The following is a 15,869-nucleotide window of genomic DNA, read 5'->3' on the forward strand; positions in this document are numbered from 1 at the left end:
GGGGCAGAGATGGCCGGCGACCTCCTACAGTGACGGGGCAGAGATGGCCAGCGACCTCCTACAGTGACGGGGCAGAGATGGCCGGCGACCTCCTACAGTGACGGGGCAGAGATGGCCGGCAACAACCTACAGTGACGGGGCAGAGATGGCCGGCGGCTTCCTATGGCGACAGGGCAGAGATGGCCGGCGACCTTCTACGGTGATCGGGCAGAAATGGGCGACGGGGCAGAGATGCCCCATCACTGTAGGAGGCTGGCGGCCATCTCTGCCCCGTCGCCGTAGGAAGCCGCCGGCCGGGCAGAGATGGCCCCGTCGCCGTAGGAGGCCGCCAGCCATCTCTGCCCCGTCGCCGTAGGAGGCCGCCGGCCATCTCTGCCCCGTCGCCGTAGGAAACTGCCGGCCAGGAAGAGATGGCTCCATCACTGTAGGAAGCCGCCGGCCATCTCTGCCCCGTCACTGTAGTAGGCCGCCGGCCATCTCTGCCCGATCACTGTAGGAGGCCGCCGGCCATCTCTGCCCCATCACTGTAGAAGGTCGCCGGCCATCTCTGCCCCATCACTGTAGGAGGTCGCCGGCCATCTCTGCCCCATCACTGTAGGAGGCCGCCGGCCATCTCTGCTCCGTCACTGTAGGAAGCCGCCGGCCATCTCTGCCCCGTCACTGTAGGAGGCCGCCGGCCATCTCTGCCCGTTCACTATAGGAGGCCGCCGGCCATCTCTGCCCGATCACTAGGAGGCCGCCGGCCATCTCGATCTCTGCCCCGTCACCGTAGGAGGCCGCCGGCCATCTCTGCCCCGTCACTGTAGGACGCCGGCCATCTCTGCCCCGTCACTGTAGGCCGCCGGCCATCTCTGCCCCGTCACAGTAGGAGGCCGCCGGCCATCTCTGCCCCGTCACCGTAGGAGGCCGCCGGCCATCTCTGCCCCGTCACCGTAGGTCGCCAGCCATCTCTGCCCCATCACTGTAGGAGGCCGCCAGCCATCTCTGCCCCATCACTGGAGGAGGCCGCCAGCCATCTCTGCCCCATCACTGGAGGAGGCCGCCAGCCATCTCTGCCCCATCACTGTAGGAGGCCGCCAGCCATCTCTTCCCCATCACTGTAGGAGGCCGCCAGCCATCTCTTCCCCATCACTGTAGGAGGCCGCCGGCCATCTCTGCCCGCGGCCTCCTACAGTGACGGGGAAGAGATGGCCGGCGCCCTTCTACAGTGATCGGGCAGAGATGACCGGCGGTTTCCTACAGTGATGGGGCAGAGATGGCGGCCGACCTACAGTGACGGGGCAGAGATGGCCGGCGACCTCCTACAGTGACGGGGCAGAGATGGCCGGCGGCTTCCTACGGCGACAGGGCAGAGATGGCCGGCGACCTTCTACGGTGATCGGGCAGAAATGGGCGACGGGGCAGAGATGGCCCCATCACTGTAGGAGGCTGGCGGCCATCTCTGCCCCATCACTGTAGGTGGCCACCGGCCATTTCTGCCCCGTCGCCGTAGGAAGCCGCCGGCCGGGCAGAGATGGCCCCATCACTGTAGGAGGCCGCCGGCCATCTCTGCCCCGTCGCCGTAGGAGGCCGCCAGCCATCTCTGCCCCGTCGCCGTAGGAGGCCGCCGGCCATCTCTGCCCCATCACTGTAGGAGGCCGCGGGCAGAGATGGCCAGCGGCCTCCTACAGTGATGGGGCAGAGATGGCAGGCGGCCTCCTACAGTGATGGGGCAGAGATGGCCGGCGGCCTCCTACAGTGATGGGGCAGAGATGGCCGGCGGCCTCCTACAGTGATGGGGCAGAGATGGCCGGCGGCTTCCTACAGTGATGGGGCAGAGATGGCCAGTGACCTTCTACAGTGATGGGGCAGAGATGGCCGGCGACCTTCTACAGTGATGGGGCAGAGATGGCCGGCGACCTCCTACAGTGATGGGGCAGAGATGGCCGGCGACCTCCTACAGTGACGGGGCAGAGATGGCCGGCGACCTCCTACAGTGACGGGGCAGAGATGGCCGGCGACCTCCTACAGCGACGGGGCAGAGATGGCCGGCGACCTACGGTGATTGGGCAGAAATGGGCGACGGGGCAGAGATGGCCGGCGGCCTCCTACGGCGATGGGGCAGAGATGGCCCCATCACTAGGAGGCTGGCAGCCATCTCTACCCCATCACTGTAGGTGGTCACCGGCCATTTCTGCCTGATCACCGTAGGTCGCCAGCCATCTCTGCCCCGTCGCCGTAGGAAGCTGCCGGCCGGGCAGAGATGGCCCCATCACCGTAGAAGGCCGCTGGCCATCTCTGCCCCGTCGCCGTAGGAAGCCGCCGGCCGGACAGAGATGGCCCCATCACCGTAGGAGGCTGCCAGCCATCTGCCCCATCGCCGTAGAAGGCCGCCGACCATCTCTGCCCCGTCGCCGTAGGAGGCCGCCGGCCCTCTCTGCCCCGTCGCCGTAGGAGGCCGCCGGCCCTCTCTGCCCCGTCGCCGTAGGCGGCCGCCGGCCCTCTCTGCCCCGTCGCCGTAGGCGGCCGCCGGCCCTCTCTGCCCCGTCGCCGTAGGAGGCCGCCGGCCATCTCTGCCCCGTCGCCGTAGGAGGCCGCCGGCCATCTCTGCCCCGTCGCCGTAGGAGGCCGCCGGCCATCTCTGCCCCGTCGCCGTAGGAGGCCGCCGGCCGGGCAGAGATGGCCCCATCACCGTAGGAGGCTGCCAGCCATCTGCCCCATCACCGTAGAAGGCCGCCGGCCATCTCTGCCCCGTCGTCGTAGGAGGCCGCCGGCCCTCTCTGCCCCGTCGCCGTAGGAGGCCGCCGGCCCTCTCTGCCCCGTCGCCGTAGTAAGCCGCCGGCCCTCTCCGCCCCGTCGCCGTAGGAAGCCGCCGGCCCTCTCCGCCCCGTCGCCGTAGGAGGCTGCCGGCCATCTCCGCCCCGGCGCCGTAGGAGGCCGCCGGCCATCTCTGCGGGGCCTTGATATCAGTGTGTGGCAGCAGATATGGGGTGTATGTTCAGTAGGACAATGTAGATTGTTCCATTAGGGGGAGGATAGGATTGCCTACAACAGATCATCCTCTACCTTACCAATTACTTCACTATAATCTGGCCTTATATATATCCTGATAACTGCACACTTCATAGGTGAAGGGTTAAATGTTTGCACACTGGGACCCATCACTACAGTCCTGAGCCTCGATTCTTCCTCCCAGGTCAGGCAGTAACTGACCTAAATGATGAGTGGAGTGAACCCCATAATTAATGCAGTGCAGACAGGACCCCTATACTGGAGACAGCAGGCACGTTTTTTATTGATCTCTCACGTCACATGTTGTGAAATTCGTAAATAGCCCCTCCCCTTGCTGCATGAAGCCATTGTGCTAATGCACTGGTATTAAGACTGCTCCTGTGCAGGACATTGCTCAGTCCAGGTTCTCTTGGTCTCCTGTAGGATCCTTGTGCACCATTGGGCTATATGCTGGTGCAGCCGCCAAGTTTTCCCAGGCGACTCCACCACAGTCACGTTTTTGCAGTACCTTTGCTGTAGCTTGTGACTAACCCACTACTTTTTTTTTTACTACACTCAGAAGAGTGGTGGCTTCCAATCAGAAGATGCCTGAAGAACGAGAATGTCACTTCTTTAAAATGCTTCACGGTTTCCAAAACCAGTTTAAAAAGTGATAAATATGATCAATAATGTTATTTTGTCATTGCTGTGCATTATGTTCATCTGATGGGGTGTTTTTTCAGGTGGATTCTGGTATGCCAGCTTTCAGGATTCTGTGGTATTGCCAGTGAGAGCAAATATGTGATCATGTGCTGACTACATGTGCCTGGCTTTTCTCAATTCACTTGTATTGAAAGAAGACAGTCACATAGTCAGAATGTGACCCTGAAATTCACATACTGTAGCACGACTAATCATTCTCATTGGCAATACCGGCGAATTCTGACAGCGTGCACACCAAACACTGCCGGGCTTTAGATGTCTGCAGTCAGAGTAATTGCAGAACGATCAAAAGACAGGACTTTTAAGTGTAAACAGGCGTGCGGCTTTGTTGCCTGGAATGAAGGGGCACCCCCACCTGGTAACTAAAGAGGAGACAGGAATTAATGTTACAGACAAGTCTTATCCATGGGAACTTTATCTTGCATATTACTATGCATTCCTTGTCTTTCCCCCAACCTTTTATATCCTATTGTATGGGCAGGACTAAATAATATGTAGTTTTATATACCACCCCCATACTGTGCCATGTAAACATGATAGGAAGTTGCATGCATGTGAGGAGAAAAAGGAACACTCAGGTGAAGTTAAAAAAAAACAAACACAAAAAAAAACAAAAAACAGTTTATTGAATAGTACATTAAAAAGACATCAAAATTCCAAGTGTAATATGATGCAATAGCAGGATAACAGCAGTGATTGCAGGGTCATGCATTCTTCCTACCACCATGTATAAATCCCAGAAATACATAAAGTGCAATGATTAAGTAGGTGGGCAATGGTAAGTACCCCAAAACAGATTACACCAAAAGGAAAGTAAAAGGATCAAAAATAACCACAAAAAAGGGGTAAAGCTTGCCAATTACAAGGTGGAAGGGACCCTAGGCCAGGTGAATTAACCCCGATGCATGTTTCGTGTGACTGATGCACCGCTTTCTCAAGGGGAGTATTGAGGCTATGTGCACATGCTGCGGTTTTGGCCGCTGCAGATCTTCAGACAATGTACAGTAGCATGTAAGTCTATGTGATTTACCTTCTGCTGTGCACATGCGGATTTTCAAATGCGGAAAAGCTGCTGTTTTGAATCCGCAGAAAGAATTGACATGTCAATTCTTTCTGCGGATTCCGCTGCGGTTTGCCGCCTATTCCATTGTCCAAGTAGCAAACCGCAGGCCAATCCGCAGGTCATTTTACCTGCGGCTCCGCAGATACAAATCCGCGGGTGAATCCGCAGCGTGTGCACATAGCCTAATACTCCCTTTTACTTTCGATGTAATCAGTTTTGGGGTACTTACCATTGCCCACCTACTTATCATTGCACTTTATGTATTTCTGGGATTTATACATGGTGGTAGGAGGAATGCATGACCCTGGAATCTCTGTTATCCTGCTATTGCATCATGTTACACTTGGAATTTCGATGTCTTTTTAATGTACTTTTCAATAAACTGATTTTTTACTTCATTCACCCGAGTGCTCTTTTTTCTCCTCGCATGCATGTTCTTCTTGGAGCTGGTGCATTCTCTTTCTTAGGGTGGGCCACTATTTAGTGCTACCAAATGGCATTTGGTATGTCGCTGAGGGTATTGTTTGCATGATGGGAGATTGGTAGGGCCATCTAATCAGTTTGGATCAGTCCACTCTAGTTTGTTAGCATAATGCACAACTTCCATAAAAAGGAAAAAAAAAAAATCACAAGACACCAAGTATCAGTTGAATGGAATTGTACTGATGTAATTTGACTGATGAAATATCTCTTAGTCAAAGAGTCCAAATCCCATATCTTCATCAGACTCCTCAGACTCTTCTTTAGCCTCCTCCTTAGCAGGCGCAGCAGCAGGAGTTGAAGACGCCTCCACAACAGGAGCAGCAACTGCAAACGCAGAAGGATCTGCCAAGAAAGCCTTGACCTGTAAGAGAGAACATCCAGTAAAAACCAACATCATATGATACTATGAAGCAGACAAAGATTAGTGGTTCCTAATCGAAGGACATCAGGCAAATCTATTCCCAACAGCCACGACTATCTCCTCCGGTACTATGAAAGCCACCCCATAATCATTAGATTACCTTATCTGCCAATGGGAAGCTGTAGTCGGTCTCCACTGCAACAGCCAAAACTCGCTTGTATCCATTGATAACGGAATGAGGTACAGAGGCAATAGTGGGATACCCAATCTGCAGGCAAACGCTGGCCACATTGCGGACACCCTAAAGAAAGGACAGTTTGGTTGCTCTTTAAACCGACATGCAGGTAGGTGGTAAACACAAGTGGTCCATGTTACCCGCATCAGTCACATACCTCCAAGAAGCGAGTTCTTAGGGTATCTTCTGTGATATCCAAGACTTCTGGGCTGTAGATGCTTCCATTGTCATAGACTTGTTGGATGATCAAACCAAAGGAGAATGGAGAAATGTTCAACATGTTCAGCAAGGTGGCTTCGCTGGCACCTACTTTATCTCCAGTCTTGATCAGCTGTACATCACTCTGCAGAGAAAGGTTACTGCAATTAGGAAGGATACTCCACTATAACCTACAGCATAAACTAGTCAGAGCCTTCATGGAAGTTTGGCCACAAGAGAATTACCAGAATTTCAATAGTTCCTCTTGAGATTTTAGTAGTGATTCCCAAAGCCTGGAAGAAGGATGTCTTCTCAGGGCCCAAACCAGTATTCTGGGCAGGCACTGTGACATCGCAAGGTGCAATAGCTCCAGCACGAGCAGAAGCGGGAACCTACAAAAGTTCAGCATTAGTGTATAGTATAACACTCAAATATAGATAGTCTGTAAAGCTATATTCTATTTGTGCACGTGGCCCATCTGTGCTTTCGGAGTTTTCTTTACCTTGTTGGCGAGTAACATATCCCGCACTTCTGTGAGATCTTCCTTGGTGAAAACAAAACCTACATTTCCCTTGATGTGAGGCAGAAGCCTGAAAAACATATTACAAAATTAATTGTTTGAAGGAGACAATAATATATTCCGTAAAAAGTAAAAACAACTCACTTCTCCAGGGCAGAGTTATTCTCCAAGTGGCCACGGATAGCCTTGCGCATCATGGTGTTCTTTCCCATCAGAACAACAGCTTTTCCTCGCAAAGACATACGGATCTGTTGCATTTGCTTTGAACCAACATTGTCTGCCATCACAATAAAGCATTTTGGATAGTCATCTAGCAGTTGCTGCAAGAAGAATAGAAATACATCCATAAAAAAATCTGGAAAACGTGAGGTGAGTAGATTCAATTCAAAGTATTCATACAAGTCACAATGGCAGATCAGAGATCCCTGCTTGGTGCCATCACTGAATAATACAAGGTGGATAGAGCATTTCTCTATCAGCAGTCAACCGAACTTCCACTGAATGGAACTTAAAAAGGGGTTATCAAGGAGCTTATGAGATGACCCCTTCAACATTAAGGGGGTTGTCAAAGCTAATTATATTGATGAGCTATCCTTGAAATAGGTCATCAGTATAAGAACAGCGGGAGTACAACACACAATTCTCTTTAACAGTTGCTGATCTGATCACTGCTTAAACCTGATCAGCACAGAAGCCAGCTAACTGGGGGGGGGGGGGGGGGTGCGGAGTGATGTACACACACTGATATGATATTAATTACCCATCTTAAGGATATATCATCAAAATCATTAGCTTGGACAACCCCTTTAGAGCTTATAGTGACCAAACACAGGTATATATAAAATTGTACTGATGACTAGTCTAAGAGGAAGGTCCCTAGAGGCTTCTCTATGCAATACTCCCCTAGACTGAGAGGTCTCTCTCTACATGTATATAGTAAAAGACCTACAGTAGGGTTGGAAAGCCACCTCTTGGGATAGTCATCCTTGTCACATTTCACAGCTGGACTTTTAAACAGATTATCCACGAATAGAAAAAAAAAAAAACCATACTCACCTCTCCGTCGCTGGCTCAGGCCCCCGGCACTGGCTATATTTACCGTTACCCATTCCATCGCTGTTTCCCGGGTCCTGTGCAGTGACGTTAGCATTGGGTGCGCACTGACTACGTCATCGTGCCCTCCGCTAAGTCACAGCCAGAGGACCCGGAGACAGCGATGGAACGGGGAGCGGTAAGTATTGCTCTGCTCTCCCGTCATACTCAGCAGCCCCCCTGGCGCCCGGTCTCTTCAGCCCAGAGCCCCTGCTTCCAGCATGATGTCGGCATCCCAGGCTGTTCCTGCATTCAGCGGTCACGTGGTAACGCTCATTAAATATGCGTATATTCATGAGTTTAATGAGCAGTACCACGTGACCACTGAATGCAGGAACAGCTGGGACACAGATCATGGGGGAAGCAGGGGGGCTGCAGAGACTATGCCAGGAAGGGGGGGGGGGGGTTGGGAGTATGGTCTCTGACACCCCCCACGACCCCCCGTATATGACTCGTGTATAAGCCGAGAGGGGGACTTTCAGCCCAAAAAAGTGGGCTGAAAATCTCGGCTTATACACAAGTATATACGGTATATATATTTTTATGGACAATCCATTTAAAAGTATAATGATGTCTGTAAAGCGCTGTGGAATTAATGGTGCTATATAAGAGTAAAATAAATATGTTCTCGCCAACATTTTATGTAAACTACACGCCGTACATGTCTACATTAACTGAGCTGGTGTCCAATTTATGCACCAAGTGGTTCGGGGAGCATGAATCAGATGACAAGTCCCCTTTTAGCAACTATATTACAGCTGATCATCAACAACAACCTGAACCAGAAGCAAAGAATATACATTTCTTACAAAAAAAAAAAAAACACTTACGATGATTTTCAAAAAATAGTTGGACTTCCACGTAGACCTGTCTTCCCTGGGCATCTTGTCAGTGCTTCCAAGGATTGCCACAAAAAGGGTTTAAAGACCTGATGTTCCTGTGAAAGCAAGAAAGGATAGTTTAGCTAGATTTAGCTAGAATGTGAGTGCTTGGTAGAACTTTAACCAAACAGTGGACACTCCTGCAATCTTCTGTAAACTATACATTTCCATACAGTGACTGTATGAAAGACTGAAAATGGCAAAGCGTCTGCGAACAGCGCCTCCGCAAAATAAAGTGACATTCTGTGGTCTGGAAAGATATGCCGCATGTTCGTCTCAGCAGGTAAGCAGCGGACGTCTGTGGACACCAGGGCTGTGGAGTCGGAGCCGGTATAAAATGGTCCGACTCCTAAAATATATAATAAATAGGGTACAGTAGTTCAATGCAGGATGTGCTGAATATTTTTTCATAGGAATTTGGGAAAGTTAAGAAATGTCCTATAAATGGCTGTTCTATTCCTGATCTAAGGCTACATTCACACACACAGCATTTTTGCTGCGTTTTTTGAGGATACGTTTTTCAGCTGCAAAAGCAGATCAGCTTTTTAAAAAACCGCATCACCTGAAAGGTTTTTGAGCTCATAGATAATGTTTTCAATAGCAAAAGCAGATTAGAAATCTGCTCTATCCATTTATCCATATCTGTCTATCCATATCTTATTTGTACCAAAAAGAATGAAAGCCGGGTAGCACACAGACTAACACTCCTTTTTTTAGCACCAGTCAGGTACACCTCATAGCTGCCCAAAAGGACGCCCAAGACAGGCATTGCTCGTCTTCAGTAACACATCAACATCAATTGATAGTTGGAATAAATAGACTGCATTCACCACATCTTAAGGTGCAGGCTTTATTTTCAAGTGTAGGGGTGTGCAGTATAAGGTTCTGCAGCAGCTGAGGTGTGCAGTATGCGATTCTGCGGAACAGTATGAGGTTCTGTCCCCCCAGTTTTGATCCTAGCTAAAACCGTTTTTCTAATAGATATGGCGAACCCTCAGGTAACCCTAAATGAAGGTCAATGGACACAGGTGGCTGAATTGAAGGAACTGCTTAATCACCTATTTACCGTGACTAAAAAAATTACAAGCTGAGGATTTAACTCCTGGCATTTTCATAAGGGAGTGGAAGAACTTGCTATTTTGCCTGTCCCAAAGAGGAGATTTAATCGCAGATGGCATTTCTGCTTCAATGAAAAGGAGAGACACAGCTATTTGAAAATAAAATTTTTCTGGCAGCTGTTTATGTGGACTCAAGTCATCGTATATTGCTTGATGATCAACAGCTTACTAAAGGAAAAAGAGCTCTGACTGAGGTAGCAGTTAGGAAGAGTGGCCTACAGGAGGACTGCCAGGCGCAAGAGGACTCAGGTCCTGACAGTGCTACTGCTGCCATATCTTCATCCTCATCAGATGAGGAGTTTGACTTTGACAAGTATTTGGATGATATGGAGCAGGCCAAGCGTTGCTGCAAGGAAAAAGATTTCACTCCGTCTCCTATAGCAAGCAGATTGACCATATTTCAGCAAAATGTTTCACTTGCTCTCAAAGAAAAATTCAACTGTTCATCAAAACTGACTGTGCATGAGGCAATTCCTTTACACTTGAAAATTGTTAGAGATGTTGCCCATGTGGTTACGGCTTTGCCTCCAACCCAAGTTAGTGTAGAGAGGTTGTTCTCTGGCCTTAAAATTATTAGGTCAGATTTTAGGTCATCTAATGAGGGAGGGTCTGATGGAGGCAATTCTATTTCTTAGAACAAATTCATAGACTGCACAAATGTTATTTAGTATGTTTTTGTTGAAAACGTTTTTTTGCCACTTACATAGTTTATTACACAGTGTTATATATGTGATCGATATTACATAGTGTATTAGATATTTACAATTTATTAGTTTTTTGTGTTCTAAAGTTGTATTCCAATAAATATATTATGTTCTATCTAAATGTCTTGATTATTGTATCATAAAAATGATTAAATGTCTGATGTTCACATTGTACTACAATAAATTTTTTACTTAAATATAAGCAATATATGTTGGAGTCGGAGGAAGGGAAATTGAGGAGTCGGGAGTCACAGGTTTGGCTTACCGACTCCACAGCCCTGGTGGACACATAGTGGACATGGAATTTCTTGAAATCCAATCTACTGTGCTGTAATATTTGGCCATCGTGCAGCATTTACTGATAGTCTGCACAAACCCCAAGACTTCATGGGGAGCTCTGTTCACACCTGCAAAGTGGTGACCATCATAAATGAAAACCATGATGCAGTGGTAGCTCTTTATAATGGCACTGCATCATAGGTTGATTAGTGCACAACCCCTTCTCAATCCGTAGGTTTGCCCCCAGTAAGATGAGAGCATATTTACATTCGGTGCCATCCCAATGTTGTCCACATAGGCTCTCCTGGGGCTCGGGACATTGTTACTTCACATGATCCCTGCAGCTTCTCTCCCCCCACACTCAATATATACTCAATATATTACATCCAGAGGAAGTTAAGAGAGTACACCCCCCTCTCTATCTTCCATCATCACGAATTGCCATATCCTAATAATCCTCTGTAACATAATTCCCCCTCTTCCATCCCATGATGTACACTGACGTCATGGAACAGAAGACAGCGCAGAATGCATTTTGCACATCTCCAACATTGGTGGGTCTTGGGGATCTTCTAATGACTCATTCCATTTGGCATAGGAACAGATCATACGTGATCCCTTGTACAGACAAGAGATGGACTCTGTTGACTTACGGGATCAGTTTTCTTTTAAAGGGAATCTGTCACCCTTTTTTCAAGTATGAGCTGCTGGCACCGACATCAGGGGCTTATCTACAGTATTCTGTAATGCTGTAGATAAGCCCCCCCATGTAACCTGAACGATAAGAAAAACATATTAGATTATACTCACTGGAGTGGGTGTCCGGCGCCTCCCATCTTCATATGATGCAGTCCTCTTCTTCCCTTCCCGTCGTGGCTCCGGTACACTGCAGGACTCTGCTCTGCCCTCAACAGGGCAGAGCAGTGCGCCTGCGCAGGAGCCACGACGGGAAAGAAAGGACAGCATCGTATGAAGATGGGAGGCACTGGTCCGGACTAAGACACCCATCGGACCGGTGAATATAATATAACTCTTTTTTCTTAGCATTCAGGTTACATCGGGGGGGGGGGGGGGGCTTATCTACAGCATTACAGAATGTTGTAGATAAGCCCGATGGCTGTGCCGGCAGCTCATAGTCAAAAAAAGGGGTGACAGATTCCCTTTAAAATGGTAAAAAGCCCTGCATGATGCACTTTTTCTTCCGCTCTTAAAACGGATACAAAGCAACCAAGACAGACCCCATATGATCAGTGGCCCCCTCTGCTTCCATTTGTCTGTTGCTAAAGCACAACAGAACGTGTAAATGGACAGGGCCTAACAAACAGGAACTGCCACTTTTGACAAAGAAAATACATGATCCAGACCTGTTCCTGCAGTCATAATTCTTAGCCATTTAGAGCAAAAAAAACAGGTCGCGCGAAGCAGTATTAAGTCGCCAGTGTGAACACTTCCCAATAAGGACACATGCATCATCTACAGGACGACAGGGAGATGTGTTCACATACTGACCATGTGTTGTACTGTATTACATCAGGCACGATAACGCCTGATCCTGTAGGAAGGAGCAAACACTGGCTGCAGCGGTAATGGGGACATTTTTACTTTTTATTAAACCGCATGCACTTGGGGATAAAAAAAAAAAAATTGTCACTTTGCATGCAATTGGGTTTCATTAAAAATGTAGCACTGTTTGGCTCTTTCTTTCCTTGCACATTTTAATTTGATGTGGTCATAACTCATCTAAAACTATCAAACTCCGCTGTCAGAGCCTCATGGTGGGCAAACTGATGGGATAGCCAGTTGAAGGGAGTAATTCACTACCTGAACAACCCCTTTGCAAGTGTACAGACACGAGATCCTCGCCTCCTGCAGCGTCCCAGTGATGATGGCATCTAGGCCATTGCTACGCTTCGTGAACATTGCAGCCAACCGGTGACCACTGCTGCGCGCTCACGTCCTCTGGACAAGCAAAAGCTCAGCAGTGCTATAGCCGCTGATTGGCTTCATCACTCACTAGGCATAATGCCACGCCAGCCCTGGGGCCAGCATCACTAGCACAGCGCCGGAGATGTGATTGTTATTATATTAAAAGGGGCTGCCTAGTATGTGGCCCACCCCGTTATCGGATTCTGCAGCAGACTACAGAAGACAGCAACAGTTTAGTGAAACCCAGTGATAAAGAGTTAATTTTAGCCCCAATTACTTGCATTTATTTACCGGTTTAGGAGAAAATCCCCCGAAAGGTGGACAACCCCTGTACAGCCGCATAAACGGGCTGGTAACGCAAGCTATGGGCACAGGACACGTGGTACGCGCGTTTTATCTATAACCAGAGCCCCAGGGACAGCAGCTGCGGTACTGTCCGCTCAGGGCCACAGCTTCTGTGTGTGCTCCCTATACAGCTCGCAGGGTACTGAGCGGAGGACGTATAGCTCCGGACAGCCGCCCGGCCGATACATGTAGGCCGCACATACCTCACACGAGGGCTTCGGGAAGTAAGAGGGAGCCTGCGCCGAGAACTGTGATTTTATATTAAGTCACACCGACCAATCAACAAGCGAGAAATCCGCAACTACGATGCTGATTGGATATGACGTTTTCTTGCTGCGCGTCCTATTGGACTCATAAGAAATCAATCAAACAGTACTCCTGAAAGAACAGGCTGTCGGGAAAAAAATTGGTCTGTAAGTGTAAGCGAATAAACTGGTGCCCTCTAGTGGAATGGAAGTCAAACGACATACATCATATCATAATGCTTAACAATGGACTTAGTGAGAGGAAGGTATACAAGTAATAGGGTGTTTCCACTGTGTACAGCTGCAGCGGCCAGATGTTACAGCATAGTGGAGGGGATTTTATGAAATCCCGTCTCCACTATGCATGCAGGGCCGCAGGGTGGACACATACCCTTAGAAGAGTGAGGCTCCCGGCCGCATCCAACAGCTACGGATAACGGCTCATACACATGGCTGTATTTCCGGGCCGAGTGCCATCTGACACATCAGACCTCACCCAGGGACCACTGTTAATCTATGCGGCCAGGCAAATGGTAGAATTTTCCTCAGACCAAGCCGGTCCAAGGAGAAAATATCACAGTATGCAGAGTTTGCCCTGATCGTTGGATCGCAGTCAGTCGTGCAAGTCAATGAGTGCGTGAAAAACACCAGGCTGCACTCGGATGATATCTGAGTGCAGTCTGATTTCCATGCACCGATACAGGGAGAAGACAGACGTTTTTATCTCCATCTTGTCCTCATCCAAGAGAATCAGATCACACTATGCTAGTTTGAGCAGGTTGCAAGATGCAGTGAGGCACAAAAGGCAGACCAAGGGTTAACAACGTTAATTTAACAATGGGATACTCCTCGCAGGGAGACAAGTAGTTAAATGGGGGAATAAACAGTTCAATTGTAAAGGGTATGCAGGGTTAAGGAACAATGAACTTGGTAAGGGCAGTCCTTTGAGGTAACTTAGGTCAGTAGTGTCTCAAGCTGCAGGAAAATCAATGACGCCAACAACGGCTGGTTCAGCGAGGTCCTGCAGGTGGCAATGCTCCGTCTTCTGGCGGCAGCGGTCGTGTCCAGTACCGTCCGCTGAGCCCCTAGTCCATAGTTGGATGCAGCTGAGACAGTGAAGGCCACAGCACTGTCTGGGTCTAATGTAGATCGGCAAGTATCAACTGGCAACTCAGGGCACAGACGTCTGTCCCGTACCCGGTTTCTCTTAGGTGGCATTCGCGCTGTACCTTGCTCTCTGGTACTCACCGGGCACACTGTACTTCTCGCTCTCAAGTCTCCGCTGATGGTGGCGGGAGGCAACAGACGCAGGCCGGTGCTCGACAGCCGGAGCGCTCCTCTCTCCCTGCTTCGCGCTGCCTGTTCCCGCCAAGACTGACTGCTTCCGCTCGCGCTGTGGTTGGTGCAGCTTAGCCACGCCCCCTTCTTCCTGATGCAAAGGTTTGTCCGAGCTCCTATTCTTTCCCCCAGACAACAAGGGAGACAGCCCCAACAGTTCCAGACCCGGCCCAGAACAGGTATCCACGGCCCAGTCCTTCTCCTTAGGATGAGTGCACACAGTGCAGATTTTTCCGTGCTGATTTGCAGGTAAAACTGCAGGTAAAGTGACCTACGGTTTTACCCTTCGGTTTGACACCCGGACAATGGAATAGGTGTCAAACCGCTGCGGAATCCGCAGAAAGAATTGACATCCTGCGGATTTAAAACTGCGGAAAAATCCACAGGATGTGCACTGCGGTTTTGAAAACCCATTGGTTAGCATTGTACTGTACAGGCCGGATCCGTAGCAGAATCCGCACCGTGTGCACATACCCTTACACTAACACAGAGTGTGATTAGCATGGTCAGCCCAATTCTCTCATCTGCACCTGCCCTTAAAGGGAACCTGTCATCAACAAAAAGGCTATTAACCTGCAGCTATAGGGGTTATCTACAGGTTAATAGTGTTCTTAACCTGCCCAGTGCCTGCACGTAGCCGACAGAAAATTAACTTTATTCCCACCGGCAACATTCGGTTTCAGTCACTGCTCTGAGAAAACAGAGCGACGGCTGTAACCACGTCCCCACACTGACAGCTGACCCCAATGCAGAGCCAGTGTCAGCGACACAAATATATACGCCGCTCTGTATACTCAGAGCGATGACTGACCACACTCCGGCGCAGCCTCCCGTGTCTGAAACCAGAATACTGCAGGGGAATAAAGTTCATTTTCTCCTCCCAGCATTCTGCTACATGTGGGCGCCGGGTAGGCAATAACACTACTGACCCGCAGAATAATCCCATATCTGCAGTACACAAGCATTTTTTTCTGGTGACAGGTTCCCTTTAAGCCGGTAATGCATATAACCAAATCCTAAATCCATCTCCCCTTAGTGGGGTAACTGCTGTACTGCAGGCATAGCGGTCACCTAAAGTCAATATATGAATATGAATGTTGCTTCACAATCGGGTATTGTCCGATCGGAGCTCATACATGGCAATGCCAGCGCTATTCAACGCAGAGATAATTCTCAACAGGAAAGAGTTTATTTACCAGAAATCGATACCACCGGTTGACAATTATCTCTGCGTTGAATAGCGCTGGCATTGCCATGTATGAGCTCTGATCAGACAATAATGTGGGGTTCAGGTCAGGACGCCTGCAGCCAGTCCTGATATCATGGTTTGTACACAGAACGTTATGCACAGATGTGTGAAAATGGCTTTCAGAGGAACCTGCAGGGAA

The 15,869-nt window shown here is 49.4% G+C and overlaps 1 protein-coding gene across 2 annotated transcripts; it reads right to left on the reverse strand.

Annotated features, from left to right (window-relative positions):
• Positions 1-5,399: 5,399 nt before the first annotated feature.
• On the reverse strand, positions 5,400-14,507 carry RPLP0 (ribosomal protein lateral stalk subunit P0). 2 transcript variants are annotated; one of them, XM_073582733.1, is made up of 8 exons: positions 14,392-14,507; positions 8,476-8,582; positions 6,698-6,873; positions 6,536-6,623; positions 6,279-6,425; positions 5,993-6,178; positions 5,761-5,901; positions 5,400-5,600 (listed from the first exon to the last, which is right to left on the reverse strand). In XM_073582733.1, the coding sequence occupies exons 2-8, from the start codon at positions 8,527-8,529 to the stop codon at positions 5,448-5,450; spliced, it is 945 nt and encodes a 314-aa protein (XP_073438834.1). In that variant the 5' UTR covers positions 8,530-8,582; positions 14,392-14,507; the 3' UTR covers positions 5,400-5,447. The 2 variants fall into 2 exon arrangements, with proteins under 2 accessions (XP_073438834.1, XP_073438833.1); XM_073582732.1 differs by lacking the exon at positions 14,392-14,507 and adding an exon at positions 13,102-13,252.
• Positions 14,508-15,869: the final 1,362 nt, after the last annotated feature.

This window comes from Dendrobates tinctorius, unplaced genomic scaffold (genome assembly GCF_039654945.1).
Source record: "Dendrobates tinctorius isolate UK_male_01 unplaced genomic scaffold, ASM3965494v1 ptg000073l, whole genome shotgun sequence".
In the NCBI taxonomy this organism is placed as follows: Eukaryota; Metazoa; Chordata; class Amphibia; order Anura; family Dendrobatidae; genus Dendrobates; species Dendrobates tinctorius.